At 42.2% G+C, this 20,459-nt stretch overlaps 1 protein-coding gene across 1 annotated transcript in view; it reads left to right on the top strand.

The window, feature by feature from the left end:
- The window catches only part of LOC126184298 (protein trachealess-like), a 310,612-nt gene that overhangs the window by 111,774 nt on the left and 178,379 nt on the right, over positions 1-20,459 (top strand). Inside the window, exon 2 of the mRNA XM_049926675.1 lies at positions 2,669-2,907. Within this exon, the coding sequence (XP_049782632.1) occupies positions 2,669-2,907 (239 nt within the window). The remainder of the gene's footprint in view (positions 1-2,668; positions 2,908-20,459) is intronic.

Raw genomic sequence — 20,459 nt, 5'->3', positions numbered from 1 at the left:
GATACAGGGGAGGGCTGCAGTATGGGGTCTACCGTAACCTGATTGAAGGAATCATTCCGACACTCGTTTGTACTGTTTAAGCAAAACCTCAGAGAACACAACTTAGAATGGGTAAACCAGGACTCCAATCTGGTGTCTCCGTAACATGACTCCCATGTCTCTAAACTGTTCATTACTGGGAAAAAACTATCCCAGAACAGAATCGTCAAGAAGACAATTGTCACGAGATTCATTTGATTTGTGCGGACAACATTCCTTGCTTGAGATCTTCCAGTTTCCACTTTTTCTGGAGTCAGCATACAACGGTAACTCAGCATTGAGGTCACTTGAGACGCAATACGCTCTAAGATAAATAAAGCGACGCAACACGAATGAATTATCCGAATGGGACAGAAATCGGTAGATGTGACGTACAGTGTCAGAAAACAATGGTTGATTTAGTCAAGTGAAAGAGTTTCACGAGCTGAGCAAGATAATAATGCGTTGGTTCAACTCTGGCCCTTATGCGAGCAATTATTCGGCTTAGCACTCATTGATAGAGTTGTTGGGTGTCCTCCTGAGGGATATCGTACAGAATTCTGTCCAATTGACTCGTCGGATCGTCAAAATCTCAACCTGGTTGGCGTTCCCTGGTCACAACGCTCCAAATGTTCTCAATTGAGGAGAGATCCTTTGACCTCACTCGCTCAGGGATAATCTGGCAAGTACGAAGACAAGTAGTAGAAACTCTCGCTGTTTGGGGGCAGGCATTATTTTGCTGTAATGTAAGCACAGGATGACTTGCCACGAACGGCAACTAAACGTACCGCTGTGCTTTAAGGGTGAAGCTGATGACAACCAAAGGGGTCCTGGTATGAAAAGAAATGACGCCCGAGACCATCCCGCCCGGTTGTCGGGACGTACGGCGGGCGACAGTCAGGATGGTATCCCACAGCTATCCGGATCGTCTCCAGACACGCCTTCGGCCTGGAATCTCAATGAGTGGAGTAGAATTGTCTTCACTGATGAGTTCGCTTCGAACTTAGCCCTGATGATCGGCGAAACCCTCTACAGTCCCTCGCAGTTTAAGGCACCCTGCATATGGCCAGTTTTCTCTCTCAAAATGAAAAGCAAATACTCTCTTCTCCCAGAAACGCTCATTTCCCTTTTCGTTTCTGAGTCAATCACGCCACTTCCTTTTCACCTATCTTCATTAAATGTGTTTTATCGCTTTCCCCATTCTCTGCCTCTTCCACCTCCGCTCTCAAGTCCATTACTGCTAGCGCTTATAGTTAAAAATCTAGGTTCCTCTAACGCCTCTTTATTGTTGTATTTCTCACGAACGATTATAAACTGTTTTTTTCTACATTATAGCAACTTCCAAATTTTGTACGCTATTTGATCAAAAGTATCTCGACAACTCAGTGTTACGCGAAATTGACCAGTAAATGCAACGAAAGACGTAGTCCGACAGAATAAAATAAAACCGGCAGTAATGTGTTCTCAATAAAGAAGCAGTAAGAGCTGAACTAGTCACACAGGAGGCCTCAGTGACGTTGAACCGGAACTAGTCATTGGATTGGATGTTGCCTGATTAATAAATCCATCAGTGACATTTCAGCCCGTCCAAAGCTGCCCAAGTCGACTGTTGATGGTGTGACTGTGAATTCGAAACGCTAAGGGATAACCACAGTGAAACCAAGACAAGGCAGACCTCATGTGATGACGGACAGGGCCGTCGCGCATTGTGAAGGGTAGTTACATAAAATCTCATTAGATCAACGGAAGAAATCATTCGTGAGTTTCACAGTGCTACCATTAGTCGAGCTAGCACAATGGTCGTGCGTAGTGAGTTAAAAATAAAGGAGTGCAGTGGTTGAGCAGCTACTGATAAGCCACACATTTCTGTAGACAATACTAAGCAACGCTTGAGATGGCGTAAGAGCGAGTCCAGTGGATACTGGATGATTGGAAATGAGTGATTTGGAGTGATGGTAATCCAACAGAAGGGTTTGGGTTTGGTGAATACCTGGAGAACGCTGTTTGCAATCAAGTGTAATGCCAGCAGCAAAGTGCGGAATAGGTGTTGTTACAATATGAGTGCGTTTTTCATGGCTAGGCTGTGCTCTCTTTATTGTGCTTAAGAAATATTAAGTACGGAAGAATATGAGACTATATTAAAGCGTTGTGTACCGCCTACAGTAGCGCAACGCTTTGGTGACTGTGACTGAATGTATCAACATGGCATTGCACCCTGTCATAAAACTTCATCTCTGAGGCAATAGTTTGTGGACTATAACATTCCCGAAATGGTCTGATCAGCCCAGAGTCCCGATTTGATCCGAATGGACCACCTCTGCAATAAGTTGCAACGTCTAACCCCAGTATCCAACATAGCCACCTTCTCTGGTGTCGGCTCTGGAGGACGAATGAGCTGCTATTCCTCTTCAGGTATCCACAGCATAGTACAAGACGTCATAAAGGCGAAGTGTGTACACACCCCATAGTAATGTCCACTAATAGGTGTCCGAATACTTTTGATTAGATAGTGTGTATTAGATGTGACATGTAACATATTTATTGTAATGCTTGTAATATAAAATATGTAGAATACCTGCTTAGATTTAAAAGAGGACCCGATGGTCCTAGTCTTGTGAGGTTAATTAAATAAATAAATTTGTGATTGCAGTATCTTGGAGGTGCGGAAGGAGAAGAGTCGAGATGCAGCTCGCATCCGGCGCGGCAAGGAGAACTTCGAGTTCTACGAGCTGGCCAAGATGCTGCCCCTGCCCGCCGCCATTACGTCGCAGCTGGACAAGGCGTCCATCATCCGGCTGACCATTTCCTACCTCAAGCTGCGCGACTTCTCGGGCCACGGCGACCCGCCATGGAGTCGCGACGGCCCGCCGCCGAATAAAAGCGTTAAGGGTAAGTGTCTCTTTGGCTTTAAAAGTCAGTTCTGTTTCATCTGTTCCCTGAATATTCAGTTTCTTTCCTGGGAAATGGAGAAAGGTCACTAAGTGATCACGCCGATTTAGATACCCAGTTGTAGCACTAAATCACTTCAGGCGAATGAGTGGATTATTGTTTTCAGAGTGAATTTTTCGTTTGTAGCGGAGTCACCGGTGATTCGAATCCTCCTGAGTGAATATAACAGTGTGCCAGGCAGGGCTCGAAGTCGGTACGTTTGCCTTTCGCAAGCAAATGCTTTAGTGACTGAGCTATCTATGCACGACTCACGATATACCCTCCCAGCTTTACTTCCGCCAGTACCTCTGTGTTACCAACAAAACTTCATCGAAGTATTGCTGCATAACTAACAACACCAGAATTACAAGAATGCAAGATTTTGAGCTTTCGTGCCTGAATTTGTAGTTATATAGATTCTCAAATTTCTAAATTCTAATTTAAAAATAATATTGAATCCCTTGCTCAGTTCTCAACTTATATTTCGTAGATTCGTAATAGCTTTATGATTCTTCGAATCTGTCATTGGAATATTAGGTGTCCCTATAACGTATGAATTGACGTAATGATTGCTCGTGCAATGAAGTGTAATGTTGTACTTATGTTAGGTGGATGAATCTGGAATAAAAGGAAGGGAAAGACTGAAACACCAAAGCCTTCTCTCCATGCCACCAGGTCATCGCCCCTGTATGAGGGTCTTACCACAATCAGTAGTGCCTTCAGAACATGACATACCGTGGAGAGATTGGAATTTGACCCAAGACATTTGAACTGACTACGGTGATACAGAACTATACCTTAAAACCTCTCCTCATTTTTCTGGACACATTCTCAGAATCATTTTTTACCACAAGCTGCTACACCGATGTCAAACGCCATCGCAACATTGTAGGTTTGTAATCTCGACAGCGAAGGTTATTCGGACTTTAGTACACTTAAACGTAATTCACTTTCTCTGTCCATCAAGTAGTTATTCTCTTTTAGATACACAGATCCAGTTGACGTCACCACAGAACAAGAAGCTATAAATTTCCAGGTATCACGAGCTGTCTATGGGGCCTTATCATCGCTGTGCATCCCACCCAAGTCTCTTCTGTTATTTCATCGTAAATGCCTAAGATATAGCTGTGCGGTGCGATTTCTACGCACCTTTCCTTTTACATCATCCACATGAGAAGCAAATGTCATATGATCATCCAAGGGAATTCATAGACGTTTCTTAAAATTTGTGGTCTTCAGTCCGAAGACCGGTTTGATGCAGCTCTTCAGACTAGTCATTCCTGAGCAAGCCTCTCTATCTCACAATAACTACTGCAACCTGTACCTATTTAAATCTGCGAACTTTAGCCAAGCCCTGGCCTCCCTTCAATACCAAACTCACGATTCCTTAATGTCTCATAATGTGTCCTATCAACCGATCTCTTCTTTTATTTAATTTATGTCAGAAATTTCTTTTTTCACTAATTCGGTTCCGTACTTACTCATTGGTTACATGATCTACCCATCTATTCTTCAGCATTTTTCTTCATTACCACATTTAAAAAGCTTCAATTCTCTTCTTATCTAAACTGCTTATCGCCCAAGTTTCACGTCCATACAGGGCTACACTCCAGACAAATACCTTCAGAAAAGAATTCGTAACATTTAAATCTGTGTTCGATGTTAACAAATTTCTCCTTTCAGAAACGCGTTTCTTGCCATTGCCAGTCTACATCTGATATCCTCTCTACTTCGGTCGTCATCAGTTCTCCAGCTGCCTAAACACCAAAATTCATCTACTTCCTATAGAGCCTCATTTCCAAATCTAATAACCCCATCACCGCTTGAATTAATTCGACTAAATTCCATTACTCCTGTTTCACTTTAGTTAATATTCATCTTACAGCCTCATTTCAAGACACTGTCCATACCGTGTAACTGCTCTTCCAAGTCCTTTGTTGTCTCTGACAGGATTACAGTGTCTGTTATTTCTTCTTTCTGAACTTTAATTCCTTCTCGAAATTTTTATTTGGCTTCGGTTATTGCTTGCTCAGGAGACAGATAGTGGATAGGCTACAGCCGTGTCTCACTCGCTTCTCAACTAATGCTGCTTCCATTTTATGTATTTCGAGCCTTATAACTGGAGTCCAGTTTCTGTGTAAGCTGTATTAAACTTTCGCTCCAGGTATTTTATCCCTGCCACCTCCAGAATTTCGAAGAATGTATTCCCCTCAACATTGTCAGAAGCCATTGTAAATCTAAAAACGCTATAAAAGTAGGTTTGTTTCTCTTTAGTCGTATGGTCGTTACTGCCTCGCGTATTCCTACAGTTCTCCGGAAACCAAACTTGTCTTCCCAGAGATCGATTTCTACTAATCTTCCTGTTATTCCGTAAATAATTGGTGTCAATATGTTGCAACAACAACTGACTTACCTAAAGATGTCACTAATTCTGAGGGAATGTTGTCTGTTCTAGGGGCCTTGCTTTGACTTAGGAGTTTCAGTACTCAATCAAACTCTTTTCACAATATCACACCTCCCAGCTCCCCTTCACCTACATCCTCATCCGTTTTTCGTAAAATTTTCTTCAAGCTCATTGCCCTTGTAAAGCCTCGCTATATACTCCTTCAGCCTTTCAATTTTCCCATCTTTGCTTATTACTGCTGTTTCATCTCAGCTCTTGATATTCATGCAATTGCTTGTCTTTTCTACAAAGGTATCTTTAATCATCCTTTAGGCTGTATCTACCTTTTCCCTAGTTATACTACGTGTTTCCGCAGCCTTGCTATTCGTCTTCTAGCTATTCCTTTTTAACCATTTTACACTTTCTGCTAATCTCATTTTTGGAACATCTGTACCCCCTTTCGCCTGCTTATTTCCTATATTTTTATATTTTATTTTTCCTTCAGTTTCAGTATGCCCTTTGTTATCTAACTATTTCTGCTAGGCCTTGTCTTTTTACCTATTTGATCCTCTGATGCCTTTACTCGTTCGTCCCTCGTACTGCATTCTTTCCTCCAGTTTCAGTCACTCGTTGTCTAATGCTGCCTAAGTTAACTCTCAATAATCTTTAGTTATTTCAACTTATACATGCCCTATCTCCTTAATTTTTAACCGTTTTGAAGTGTCTTAATTTTTAACTTACATTTCATAACCAATACACTATGATCAGAGTCCACATCTGCCTCTGGAAACGTCTTATACTTTAAAATCTTGTTTAAAAATCTGTCTTACCATTATGTAATATATTTGAAACCTACACGTGGCTTCAGGTCTCTTCCACTTATACAACCGTCTTTGATGGTTCTTAAACCAAATGTTAGTGACGATTAGATTATGCTTTTTACAAAATTCTGCGACACGGGCTCCTCTTTCATTCCATACTCCAGACAACATTCTCCCATTATTTTCCCTTGTCTTCCTTTTCTTACTTTCGAATTTCAGTCCTCCATAAAAATTGCATTTTCCTCTCACATAATTATCTGACTAAATTCTTTTTTCTCCTCATACATTCGTTCATTCTGTCCATCATCTGCGGATCAAGTTAGCATATAAATTTGTACTATTGTGGTGCAAGTTGGTTTCGGGTCTGTCTTCGCTGCAATGGTGCCGTCACTAAGCTACTCACAGTGGCTGCACAGGCTGTTTTGCTGTGGCTTTATGTGGGGCCGACGTACGCCGCTGGTGGTCATGGAAGGTGCCGTAACGGCTTTATGATACGTGAATGCCATCCTCCAGCCTATAGTGCAACCATATCGGCAGCATATTGGCGAGGCATTCGTCTTCATGGACGACAATTCGCGCCCCCATCATACACATCTTGTGAAAGACTTGCTTCAGGATAACGACATCGCTCGACTAGTGGTCAGTATGTTCTCCAGACATGAACCCTATCGAACATGCCTGGGATAGGTTGAAAAGGGCTGTTTATGGACGACGTGATCCACCAACCACTATAAGGGATCTACGGCGAATGGCCGTTCAGGAGTGGGACAATCTGGACCAACATTGCCTTTATGAACTTGTGGATAGCATGCCACGACGAATACAGGCATGCATCAATACAAAAGGACGTGCTACTGGGTAATAGAGGTACAGGTGTGTACTGCAATCTGGACCACCACTTCTGAAGGTCTCGCTGTATGGTGGTAAAACATACAATGTGTAGTTTTCATCAGCAATAAAAAGGGCGGAAATGATGTTTATGTTGATCTCTACTCCCATTTTCTGTACAGGTCCCGCAACTCTCGGAATCGAGGCGATGCAAAATTTTTTTTTATGTGTGTATGTGGAATATGGAATAGCTACATACTGTACATGCGAATCCCAGCTTGACGGCTGCAGCAATGCATGTGAAATACCATTTTAAAATTGTAGGAGGAGCTTAAAATTGTCATCATACAGCGTGTCCCTGGCGGAATGGTCGATAATCAGAGATATGACAGGAGAGATCATTCGAAGCAAAAAGTCAAGTAAACATCGTTTCTAAAATGCATTCCTTGAGTGCTATGAGCACTTCATCTTCGATACCATGAAATAAATCCCTTTTACTGCAAGCTGCATGCTCTTTACTTCCCATATTTTGAGAGGTGGTATTATGGACAAAAACAATACAAAATGTGCGATATACATGGGCTCTGAAGTGCATACTTTAAGAGCTATCAGCACTTGCTCATCTTGGCTACTATGAAATATATCTCTTCTGCTGAACAAGTGCCGGGCGGTGTGGCCGAGTGGTTATAGAGGCTTCAGTCTGGAACCGCGCGACCGCTACGGTCGCAGGTTCGAATCCTGCCTCGGGCGTGGTTAGGTTTAAGTGGTTCTAAGTTCTAGGGCACTGATGACCTCAGATGTTGAGTCCCATAGTGCTCAGAGCCATTTGAGCCACTTTTTTGCTGAACAAGTGTTCATAGCTTTTAAGGTACGCGTTTGAGAGCCCATGTTTAAAACGACAATTTTTTGATGAATTGATCCATAGTGCCTCCACTCAAAATACGGAGAGCGAAGAGCTTGCTATAGAAAAGATTTGTTTCACAGTATTGAAGATGAAGAAGTACTCATAGCTCTTAGGTATGCATTGTAGAGCCCATGTTTACTAGACTTTTTTGCCTGTCATATCCCTGAATATTGACCATTCTTCCTGGAACATCCTTTATATGAATAACGGGGAGACAAACAACGATAACAGTTTTAATAAAACGCAATAATTAGTATAGTAACATCAATTTTCAGTAAAGTTACTATGACTTGAATCAAGAGCTTCTGAAAGTGGCAAAATGAACTGGAAGAAACATATTTTATCCTCCTCAGAACTTTCCATGAATCTGAAGCTGTCTGGATACCAAATACACTGTCGGTTGGTTCTGAGTTCTGGAACACAGAGGCGAGTGATATGCGCATCAGTTTGTCCGAAATGTCTAACATACAAGAAGACTAACGAAGATACATTTACTGCCCTGTCGCGAAAGTGGCATGAATACTGTGGACCTCATACGATGGCGTCTTGTCTTGTTGGAAAACAGTGTAGGTAGTGCTTTGTTGTACTAATTTGACTTTAGTACCCAAACATGCAGGAGTAGGACAAGGAAAGGGTGTTTAACCTATGGCCTACGTTGAAGGAAGGAAAATTAGGATTGAACGTCTCGTCGACGTCGAATTGTGTACAGTCGGAGCACAAGCTCTAATTGGACAAGGACGAGGAAGGAATGACCTTTGGAAACTCGCTGAATACCTAAATCAGAATGGAACTGGAACTGAGCACTGGGCCACTATGCTGGGAATCCCAATGCAAGAGACAGCAGAAGACTGCGTCTGTGTATGGAAGCAATCATTGTCGCCGAAGATAAGCCATGGTGCATGGTTGCGAATAAAAAACATCTGGGGCTGACGGAAGACCCTACTGCCAAAATGGTGCCGCCTAGCTTGTATCATAATGGTGATCCCATACCGGTTAGACGGCAACTATGTTTTTGCGCAAATTGAGGTATGCCATTATAGACTAATCCCTAATGTTATGGCGCATTTTGTCCTACAGACTGTTGTTAATGGACCCTGTTACAATAATCGAGTGGTCCCAACAGCAAATGCTACGTTCGGGATGGTACCTATATCATTTATCTCTATCCTGTTGTAATTACACTAATTTTAATCGTCAATTATACTTTGGGTCACAATTATGCTTTTATTTGGGAGGAGTGAAATTCAAATACCCGTCCACGTATCTTGATTTGGATTTTCCTTGGTTTCATTTTAAAAAAGCCAGGCGAATGCTGTGAAGGTTCTTTCGATAACTACACAGGCGATTCCTTCCTCTGTTTTGCCCGACTTACCAAGTGGTTCGACTCTAATGCCCCTACTTACGGCCAGATAGTCAACGAAAAATTGGAAAAGAAGAATGAGAAACATAGATAAAATTATACGCGGGTAGATGAAATTGGGTATTATGAAATAGTCGGGTAGGCAATATGGAATACCTTGATTTCTTAACCGTCGAGTGATGCTCCCAAACAGGAGAAACATCGTCTGCTTCAAAATGTTTCAGTCATGCTATGTAACGAGCCAACTTCGTCTCCAGACATCGTGTAAGTTACGGCGCAGAAAAATTATTTTCGTAATTTGAAAAAAAATTTGGCTGTGTTTTTTAAAATATGCTGTAGTTATTGAAAATGTATAATAACAATTTAAACTATCAGTTTATTACGTAAAAGAGTAGTACGTCGTAATGTATCGCTCGATTTTAGACTGTGGATAGAGTTGGTTCTATTGAAACGTTGTAAAGTCCAAGTAGCATGTCGGGCAATATGGAATACTTGCTATTCCAAAAAACCCACATTGACTGTGCAGGTAACGAAGGTTAGATTTGTGACTTACTCAAATAGATCAATGTAAAATGAATCACCTCTACTACATAAACAGATAATTGCTTCAAGAACTTTGTTTTTAATTTAATAAACGTAACACATTTGCTGTCGAATCAAATTATTTTTTCTGTTACTGATGGTTCTTTTAAGAGTTTAAATCAAGAGCGATCTCATAATTGTATTTTGTGTACATAAAAAATTTTCCACCAAATTACACGATTATCTGCACTTTTACAACCGTATTCATTATTTCCCAGAGATTCCTTATAAGCCTCCAAGTGAAACGTTTTTTAAAACTATTTTTGGCCGTAAGTTCTTTGAATTTTATTTAGAGAAATACAGACACTAATTTCCAAGCAGTTGACTTTTAGGATCATGTGTGTTTGAGAGGTAACACTGAGTTCAGTTTGGAGATACAACTACAAAAGTAAATAGTATTCCATAACACCCGAACTTCACCTATGCAATGTGTGAAAATCTATACGTCGACGGACATGGACATGAAACATAGCCATACTGATTTTTACAGTTAGAATAAATGACGAAAAATCGCCATTGATGACAATCTCTAATGTCCGTGAGAATAATATTCCATTAGTTTCGGGCGGTCTTGTAGGTGAGATTTCAGTGACCTTTGTATTCGTTAACTAAGGTAGCGAGTGCCAAGGAATGAAGCCCCTGGTGGTACCGCTCACTCCACTGGCCGGATGCGTCCTGGTTCCTACCTCATGTCGCAAGTATGTGTGATACGAAAGGAATTAACAAGTGGCACCTGGCTTTCACGACCACCCGTGCGGAAGCAGTGCTCCGTTATTTGAGCGGGGCTGTTCGGTGAACTGTGGCGACTTATTCCACACGCATGTATGCGTCACACGCCGCCTCCCTCCTCTTTAGGAATGTTCAGCGCCGCGGCGCGAATGTAGATTTGAGAGCTAACAGCTAGCGCGTGCTATTGTTACCTCCCCTACGCCCCGCTCGGGCCTTCAATTAACCGAGTTTGGCTTACAATAAGTGGCGACTAATTGCATCATCGCTGGGCAATGGAAATTGGATTTAGGTTAGCTGTGCCATCATCAGCTGCTTTCTATGATCGGATTTGCATTTCGCAGCGAAGGACGTGAGGGAGGTATTGCGGGGGATGCGAGGGTGGCGGGAATGTGACAGTCGTCAAAGAACTGCCTCCCCTCGCTAGGCCCCCACCCTGCCGGTTTAAAAACTATAATGTCATCACTGCGGCGGGGGTGTAACAGGGTTAGCTTGTTACGAGGGACAATGTTGTTAGTTATGTCTCCCTACACACGTAACTACAGCTCAGCAGGCCGCAAAGACGTGTTGTTACAGTGATTGCCACAGCCTGTGCCGAAAACTACGCTCGCTCCCGCCTTCTGCCGCGATTTTTCTCCGCGGGCTATCGTGCTGTTTCCGGCACAAGTGCTTCACCGCAACTTCTCGGAGAATTTTGTTTGTCATGGCGTGCCAAACACCATTCTCTGGTCTGATAAACTCCATTTAAAAATACAATCTAAAGTTCTGACAAGCAGTTACTGTAGATATCTGGAATCTTCACGCGCAATATCTCTCAAAAAGCAATTGTAGATACGTTGTCATCATGCAGCAGTGGAGGACGAAAGGATGTGTAGTAATAATAAACTTGGTGTTACAGTACCGCAATTAGCTACGATTATAGGTAGGGTGCCCCCTGAAAGGGAAAAGAAAATGTAAAGTTTTAATCATTTACAATCATTTCCCTGTTATAACTGGAATACCCCTACGAAAAACTTATGGCTTTTGTTTCCCATGCTTTTAACGTCAGCCGTCGAGGCGGTAATATCTGCTTATAGATTTATTCCTTTCATTCTGTTTTGCTGCATTTTTTCTCCTTTCAACTTTTTATTTATGGCTTAACTTAGACGAAACTAATATGAGAAGCCTCCAAAAAGTCTACGTTCGAAGGCCACACTAACTCCTTGCCAACATGTTGGTGCTTATATACCCACATCGGAGTCACGCTGGGTTGCATATACGCTGCAGCAAACCTCTCAAACGGAAATTTTTTGATCGCCCCCTTATGTACCTTATCGTAATTCAATGGAAACTTGAAAATTCTGAGTGAAGTAGAGCATGAGAGAATTAAAAATTCGTAGGATACTTGCCGAGGGATTAAGGAATCACCGATTTGGTAACGGATGGAAGTGTGGGGATAAAAATAACATAACCAGGAAGTCAAATACTTTTCAGTAGTCTAGTTTCCAAACGTATTTTAGTTGGCTACCGGTTTCAGCGATTTCCTACATCATCTTTAGGCCCCTGACAGACGTGTAGGAAGATTCCACCTTGGTTCTTATCAAAACAGGGGCCAGCAATAATGGTATTAGCAGATTTCTGCTTGCTATAGCGATACCTATAGCAAGCAGGAGGTATCGCTATAGCAAGCAGCAACGCGTAGCGTAGTAAATCGCCGAAACTGGTAGCCAAATAAAATAAGTTTGGAAACTATATGTCTGAAAGTGTTTAAGTTGACTTCTTGTATCGAACATTCGAGTCCCGCAACCAAAAGATGGACATACACAAACGTAACCAGTATTATACGACATTATTATATCATAACTTTTTTTTATTCATTACAAATGGAATTAGATATGTCTGCGACTGAACATGTGATTTAATCACGAGAAGTTCCCATACGTTATATATATATATAAACCACACAATGTGAGTGGAACTCCTTTTTTCAGGTGACTTACTTTTACACGAAATCAATTAAATATCCGTGATAAGGTGTGTACATGATCCTGAGCGAAACCAGGTGCTGCCCTATATCAATTGATTTGTGCTATGTGTGCATGGGATAAGATGTATACTAACTACATTTGACGTCGTTATTACTGGTTACATTCGTTCACACGATTCATAGACTTACAAAAACAGACGCAAATTTTCCGTTAGGGCAAGTTAAAATCCTGAAGATGAGAACCATACTCCTCAAATTTTTGTGTGGGTCTTTTGAATTAAATATAGTGACTGACAAGTAACTTTTAGCGAGCTTCGAGTGCAGATTTTTGTAACAGTGCTTTGATAACGCTAAGGATTTTTCACTTCTTTCCGTACACATTCAGCTGATTTAACCGGTAAACTGTCACGCTAAACGTAATGGCTGTTTTTGTTAATGCGATTCCTTAACTTTGTACAAGAAACTTTCTACAGGTTTTTAGTGGAAATCATACGAATCTTCCACGTCACATCGATGAGTTCCTTGTAGGTAGGTACGTTTCACAATGTGCAGTTTGGTGGTCTCGCGGTTCTGTTAAAACGGTACTAGTAACGGTATAGAATGTTGCGACGCACACGTGCACGACTTATCAGTCAGACCGTTATCGCAGGCCGAGTTCAAGCAGTTGTTCAAATTCGATTGCGAGCAAAATGCTTTTTATAAGGATGTTTTAAACATTGAATCTTTTACATAGGATATTTTCTGTTTTATTTGACTAATTAACAGGAAACTGGAACTTCGTGTGTGGTGAATGGCTTGGATCAACATATTAGAACTGTCGTCATTGTCATCACCGTGACCATTATAATCATCATCTTCGTTTTCATAGCCATATACTTCATTTTTTCTTCCTTCGGGTCTCTCTAAGCCTATAATTTCAGCTTCTATTTTGTTTTTCATAGATGTCTTTGGCCTAATTGTCGATATCTCATGGTTACTTAAAAATCCTACAGTTTTCTTTATTTCCTTCTTTGCAGATATGATCTGGATTAATAAAACTTTTAGATACAATCGAACTTGGCGGACTTGCATTTTGGGAGGACTTCATGCAAGTCCCATCCATATTTATATATGAATAGGCGCTTGCAGAATGTCTACAGAGACTTGCCAGTGAACAAAAGCACGGTGAGTCGTTGGGCGAGGCGATGTCTTCATTACAACAAGGTCGCGCGACCGGCCGCATAAATTTACCTTCACTTCTCCTGCAATGTTGGAACGTACGGACACACTCATTCAAGGTGATCGATGGCTCACAATCAAACGCCTCGCTGCTGAACTGGACGTCTCTGTCGGTAGTGCTGACACACTCATCTACCAGATGTGTGACCGTTGGGTTCCACCCTACAGCCCGGATCTCGCACCTTCCGACTTTCATCTGTTTGGCCCAGTGCAGCATGTACTTCGTGGGACGTTACTGGTACAGAAAGACGTTGGTTCCGATGTTGCCTAGTGGTGCGGTATCATGCGGAAATACAGGTCCTCCCAGTAAGGGAGCGTAAGGCCGTCGCCTTGAACGGAGATTAAGTTGAAAAAAAGGGATTTGTAGCCAAAAGAATGGGGAATAATGCAGTGTGTTGGAATCCTAAATAAAACCAACCTGCTTTCAGAAAAAAAGTGTTGCATTACTTATTGAACGCCCCTCGTAAAATGAAACGCTAATGTCACATCACACGAAGTTATTTGTAGCATACGGAACTCATTCTACATGTTCTTAATATACTTTAGAACAAGCGAAATAAGAAGAATACGTCACAAGTCTTCTGGAAACTGATGACTGTGTTGCCACGAGGGTCGTACGTGATTCAGATTATTTGGGCAGATAAGAGACTTTGCTCTTTTTCCTCAAACTGGCAGATTAACACGAAAACGAAAACCATATGAACGGTTTAACTTGGCTTATTACGCATTTTTATAAAATGCAAGTACCTCAAGCGTTTACTTTTATGGGACAAATGATTCCGTTCTGGTGTAAAAGGGCTTTTTGTATCGGCTGTACCAATAGCTCTATGATGAGGGGGAAATCTGTGACAGAACCAATTCGGTGGCGGTCTTCTCTGGCGTGAGCAGCCGAGTGCACGCAGACTACTACTCAAAAACACATTTACATTCACAAGACACGTCGTCTGCAAAGTTTCAGAAATATACTCTTATTCGATTAAGAGGATTACCATTGGAAACTTTGTGGAATCAAAGGAGGGGAGCGCCAATCATTTAAATTAGTCCTTCGTAAGACAGTGTCTGCAAGCTTTAACAAGATTTGAGCCAATACCGGTCGGTGAATTGATGAAATCCCTATGCTTTGCCGTAATAGCTTCGTGGTGAGCTACTGCCGGAAGCGTATATCACAATGTTTACTATCTTATATGACAAGAGCATACTGTTTTACATGCGACAGCGTATGCTCGCGCGGAACTTTCGTAAATAACAGACAGATTCATGGCATGTTTAAGCACTGCAATTTCTATTTAAAGTGCTATTCTTACTGGAGTAAACTCTCGTTAAATTCGAAACGTAATGCTTCAGTTACCCAGATTTGTTCTTGCAGATAAGAAATTTGTGATAATACAATATATTACCACTGAACAGGATCCATTTCGTCGCCATCTACTCGTATTATCGAAGTGATCACTGATGTTGACGTCCCTGTCGCCACTTTTAAGTACTGACATGAACGACCACCTCCAGTCCAATTAGTTTCATTGTGTATGGTGTGCCGAGAAAAAGAACTATTCTAATACGATCGAGTTGAATCATTACAAATGACCTTTTGGACAGTAATTAGTGATGCTGTTTGTTCTTGACACCTGCTGTAAACTCAAGTACTTGACATTTTTCATATTATCTGTAAATTATTTGCCATTGTGTAATACTATCTACCTTATGTGGATTATTATATTGGAATATATCCCCAATACTCTTACAAAGATCCGGTTGATTAAGAAAATCTTCTTAATATCGAACTACAAACAAATAATTGTTTCGAAACCATCAGACATTCTAGCACGTTTTTCTTATTTAACAACCCGCAAACATTTCCATCATTCCCTATGACGTGGTTGAACCTGTGTCCACTCATCTCTTATTTACACTCAGAGAGTGTAAGTACGCTGTTTAGGTTTTCATATTGGTAACACCACGTAGCGTTCTGTATGAAAATCACTGGCTGTGCTGTGTGCAGTCTGTGTCTGGTTTGCATTGTTGGAATTTGCTATTGTAGTGTTGGGCAGTTGGCTGTTAACAGCGAGTAGCGTTGCGCAGTTGAAGGTGAGCCGCCAGCAGTGGTGGATGTGGAGAGAGAGATGACGGAATTTTGAGAGCGGATGATATGGACGTGTGTCCATCAGAAAGAGTAAATTTGTAAGACTGGATGTCATGAACTGATATATATATTATGACTTTTGAACTCTATTACTGTAAATACATTGTTTGTTCTCTATCAAAATCTTTCATTTGCTAACTATGCCTATCAGTAGTTGGTGACTTCAGTAGTTAGAATCTTTTATTTAGCTGGCAGTATTGGCGCTCGCTGTATTGTGGTAGTTCGAGTAATGAAGATTTTTGCGAGGTAAGTGATGCATGAAAGGTATAGGTTATTGTTAGGCAGGGCCATTCTTTTGTAGGGATTATTAAAAGTCAGATTGCGTTGCGCTAAAAATATTGTGTGTCAGTTTGGTGATGTTCAGAATAAGTAAAGAGAGAAATATCTGAGTACGTTCAGTTCTACTCAGCTGTTTGAAAATCAAATAAAGTAAGGGGGTTACCAGCACAATCATTTATAAATTTTTCTAAGGGGACGTTTCAAGAGGAAAGTAATTTTGGCACTACCTGCCATTAGAATGTTATGGCTCTAATTGTAAATTGTGTTGCACGTCTTTGTGAAGAAAGAAAATTAAATTAAATTCTATACCTGGATATACGTCTGTCAGTTGCGCTTCGCGTGATTCGTCACTTGGAGGGAAAATAAATTCCGTGTCTTAGTGGTTTACGAACTGTAAACATTACTCACCGATTAGGCCTTAGGCCTATTCAGAGTGGCCGACTGCTGCCCACAAAACACTACGAACAGCGATCTATGATCGTGGAAAATGTGATCAACATGTCGTCAGTCCCTCGATCCGTTATTGCCAGCATATGACTCCTGATAATTCCACTGATTTTTAATTCAAGCAGCTCCTCTTCTGGCCTCACAAGGGATGAGTGGACCCCATACCACACCACCCTACCTCGGAAAAAAACCTGAGGAGGTAACGGGAATCGAGTCCAAGTCCTTCCGCACCGAAAGCAGCGACGCTAAGCATTCGGCTACGCATTATCAAATGTTGCTTGGTAAACACATTGAATTGGATAGTTCGTGAAGTTCAGTGAAACTTTCCAGAACGGCGGTAAAGTACGCTTGTACCCTGAAAGTCTCATTAGCCAATGATGCGAGAAGCCACGACGCAATATGCAAGACGTAGCCTAATTAGGTTATTATATCGTGATAAAACTGGACTACAGAATTAAACGGCATCGCAGCAATTAGTAACGGATCAAAATCTTAAAGGAACATGCATCGGGAAGAAAATCAGTGATGCCTCTTTAGGAGCACTCGTCCAGGCGAATGCCTGCAGTCATTTCTGGGAAGCGCAGACAATCTACATCCAGAAGTCTGACGGGGCTATGAGCATCATCCCCAATGAATACGAGTCTTTTGACTTTCTTATTCTGCCACTTCATTCTGTAGCTCGTTTGTTTGCACGAGAAATTCCATATTGGCTCTGAGCACTATGGGACTTAACTTCTGAGGTCATCAGTCCCCTAGAACTTAGAACTACTTAAACCTACCCACCTAAGGACATCACACACATCCATGCCCGAGGCAGGATTCGAACCTGCGACCGTAGCCGTCGCGCATTTCCAGACTGTAACGCCTAGAGCCGCTCGGCGACCCCGCCGGCAATTCCATATTAAACGATTGATTTGTAGCTGCTTAGTGTTACTGATAATTAATCCTTTATTCAGCGTCTGCGTAAAAATGCCCACGGTCATTACGTGGAATTCTAAGAGGGCCTGCTGAAAAGTAATGCCTCCACTTTTTTATGTGAAAACTCTTAAAGCTTTTTTAATAACACGTGTTTGCAGTCTCCTGCATCTAGAAGGTTCCGAATTGTAGCATTTAACATGGCAGTATGTAACGTAACCATGTCGGTGCGTGAGAAACAGCGTGCTGTAATCGAGTTTCGAATTCAAAAAGTTCTTCCACAGATGGAACGCCCTTTCCTGCAGCATGACAACGCCATGCCACACATGAGCGCTTCGACATCTGCAACAGTCCGACGTCTTGCGTTCACTGTCATCGATCACCCTCCTATAGTCTCGACTTAGCCCCATCTGCATTTCATCCCTTTTCCAAAAACAAAAAGAACACTTTCAAGAACTCCACTTTGATAGTGATGAAGTGGTACAAGCAGAACAGAGGTTGAGGCGCCGCAACAAAGTCAAACATTCTATAGTGACGGTATCGAATATATTGCTTCCCCCTACTTATACCTCCCGAGGAGATCACGAATGTAAAATTAGAGAGATTCGAGCGCGCACGGAGGCTTTCCGGCAGTCGTTCTTCCCGCGATCCATACGCGATTGGAACAGAAAAGGGAGGTAATGACAGTGGCACGTAAAGTGCCCTCCGCCACACACCGTTGGGTGGCTTGTGGAGTATAAATGTAGATGTAGATGTATCAACAAACTTGTCTCTCGTTGGGAGAAATGTGTTCGTCGCCAAGGCGACTATATTGAGAAATAAATATGTAGACATGAAGAATAAAGATACAGATGTTAATACCGTTTTTTTATTTAAAAGACTTTAGGACTTTTCACATAAGAAATTCGGAGGAGTTACTTTTCATCACGTCGTGGTACTGATATTGTTGCTATCGCAGCAGAGGACGGAAGTGGAATTACTCTTTGCCAGTCGAGCTAGAGTTTGTACTTACATTGCGGCGTTTCTGTGCTCTTTTCCCGTTGGCAGCTGACGACAGACGGTGAAGGTCAGCGGCTGGCAAGAGCGCGTCTCCTACCCCTGAACTCGCCTTCCGGCCGTACAATTATCTTTGGTGGTGAAGGTCGAAGACGTCCAGGGAGGGCGAGCTGCTGACCGCAGCGGCCAGCGATAATCCGATAAAGTTAGTTTGTTCTAGCCCCTGGTTAACCTCCACCGCCGGTGGGGGAATTACAACGTCTTAAAGAGAGCGAACAATCGCCACGTCCTGGTTGCACAGCGCTCTTCGCTGCGGTGAGTCGTGGCTACTTCGATACGTCCAAGGCCGAAGCCACTATCACATATATAAGCACCGAACTACAGTCACTTTAACAGCTTTCAACGACTAACGTTCCTGAAATTCCTATTGGACAGTTCGTTTCTCCTCCACAGGTACTCTGGCATCCAAAAACGGAAATGTTGACGATAGCTGTGGAAATATGTACAACAAATCACTTAAAACTGCGAAACCTGTTATCATGGTAACAGTAACACATCTAATATTCTTAACACTCACTCGCGTATGTTTCTTGAAAAAGTCGTCAAATAATGTACAGGGATGCGAAAACGCAGCACCACACATCATTCGGAATCGCGCGTGCATTACATGTCAAGTTGTTATCTATGGGACGTTCCAGTTTTGTTAGCTGGTGGATTCCACGAGGACGCATTTCTTACCAGGTGTTAAAGGGTAGGATAAACGGAATAACTGGAAGTAAAACCGACACAGACAGAGGTAGCCTAGACTCTTCTTTTGTTCCAAAGGCATCGGCGTGGTTTTAAAACATCGAGCCGCATCAGTTCATAAAGCGATGTGGAGCCGTGGTTAAAACGCTGAACAGGGTTCCAATCTCCATGCGGCCATCCAGATTTACGTCTTCCGCGATTTCCCCCAATCCATGCACGCTCTTGTACTCTAATCTTCCTTTATTGTATCTTTATACGAGATAAGCAACGTATGACAAACTGTAAGATAGACTGTAGGCAGCGGATGATTGTCACTTCCACCGTCCTCCACCAGCTGGAGCCAGATTTATGTAGTTTCCTTTAATGAGTCACCATTCAATCTGCAAACTGATTTCTGTTCAAAATGGTTCAAATGGCTCTGAGCACTATGGGACTTAACATCTGAGGTCATCAGTCCCCTAGAACTCGGAACTACTTAAACCTAACTAACCTAAGGACATGACACACATCCAGGCAGAATTCGAACCTGCGGCCGAAGCGGTCGCGCGGTTCCAGACTGAAGCGCCTAGAACCGCTCGGAGACACCGCCCGGCTGATTTGTGTAGCTTACTGATTTGAAGAAACGGGGAGTCTTCCACAATTGGCAAACCATCATTGAGACGGCACCAGTATCGTCGTCACAGCATAATGATAAATATACGAGGCAAATTCATTGAAAGCTGTGCAGCTGCGAGGGAAGATTCAACATCGAAGGTGCGGTTTTCTCAGTTTCCTTGTTGTGTTGTAATTCACAGTTTCAGTCATTTACTATTTGACTCCACTTCCGTACTCTGTAACTGGTTTCCGTCTTTCACCTGAGAAGCTGTTTCATACCAGTATACTACTTTGTGGTGCCTGACATCGTTCAGATCTGTATTTTGTTACTGGAAAGACATACCGGAATCCTGGCTTACTTCCGATGGCAACGCATGTATAGCGGGAAGCCGTACTCCATTCGGCTAGGGAGACGCTCTTGGAAAGAGCAATCTTTAAGCTCACGTGAAGGGATTACCGACTGTTGTAAGCAGCATAGGCCTATAAACGGTACGTTTACGTGAATGAATGTAAACAGCTACACACAGAAGAAATACACATGGTAAATCAATTCCAAATTTATTGAAAACCACAACATTGTGAATTCAAAACAAAACATGGGAGAGGG

Source organism: Schistocerca cancellata, chromosome 4 (assembly GCF_023864275.1).
Source record: "Schistocerca cancellata isolate TAMUIC-IGC-003103 chromosome 4, iqSchCanc2.1, whole genome shotgun sequence".
Classification (NCBI taxonomy): Eukaryota; Metazoa; Arthropoda; class Insecta; order Orthoptera; family Acrididae; genus Schistocerca; species Schistocerca cancellata.
Note: the sequence above shows the minus strand (reverse complement) of the source record. Positions and strands in the feature narration are given on the sequence as shown.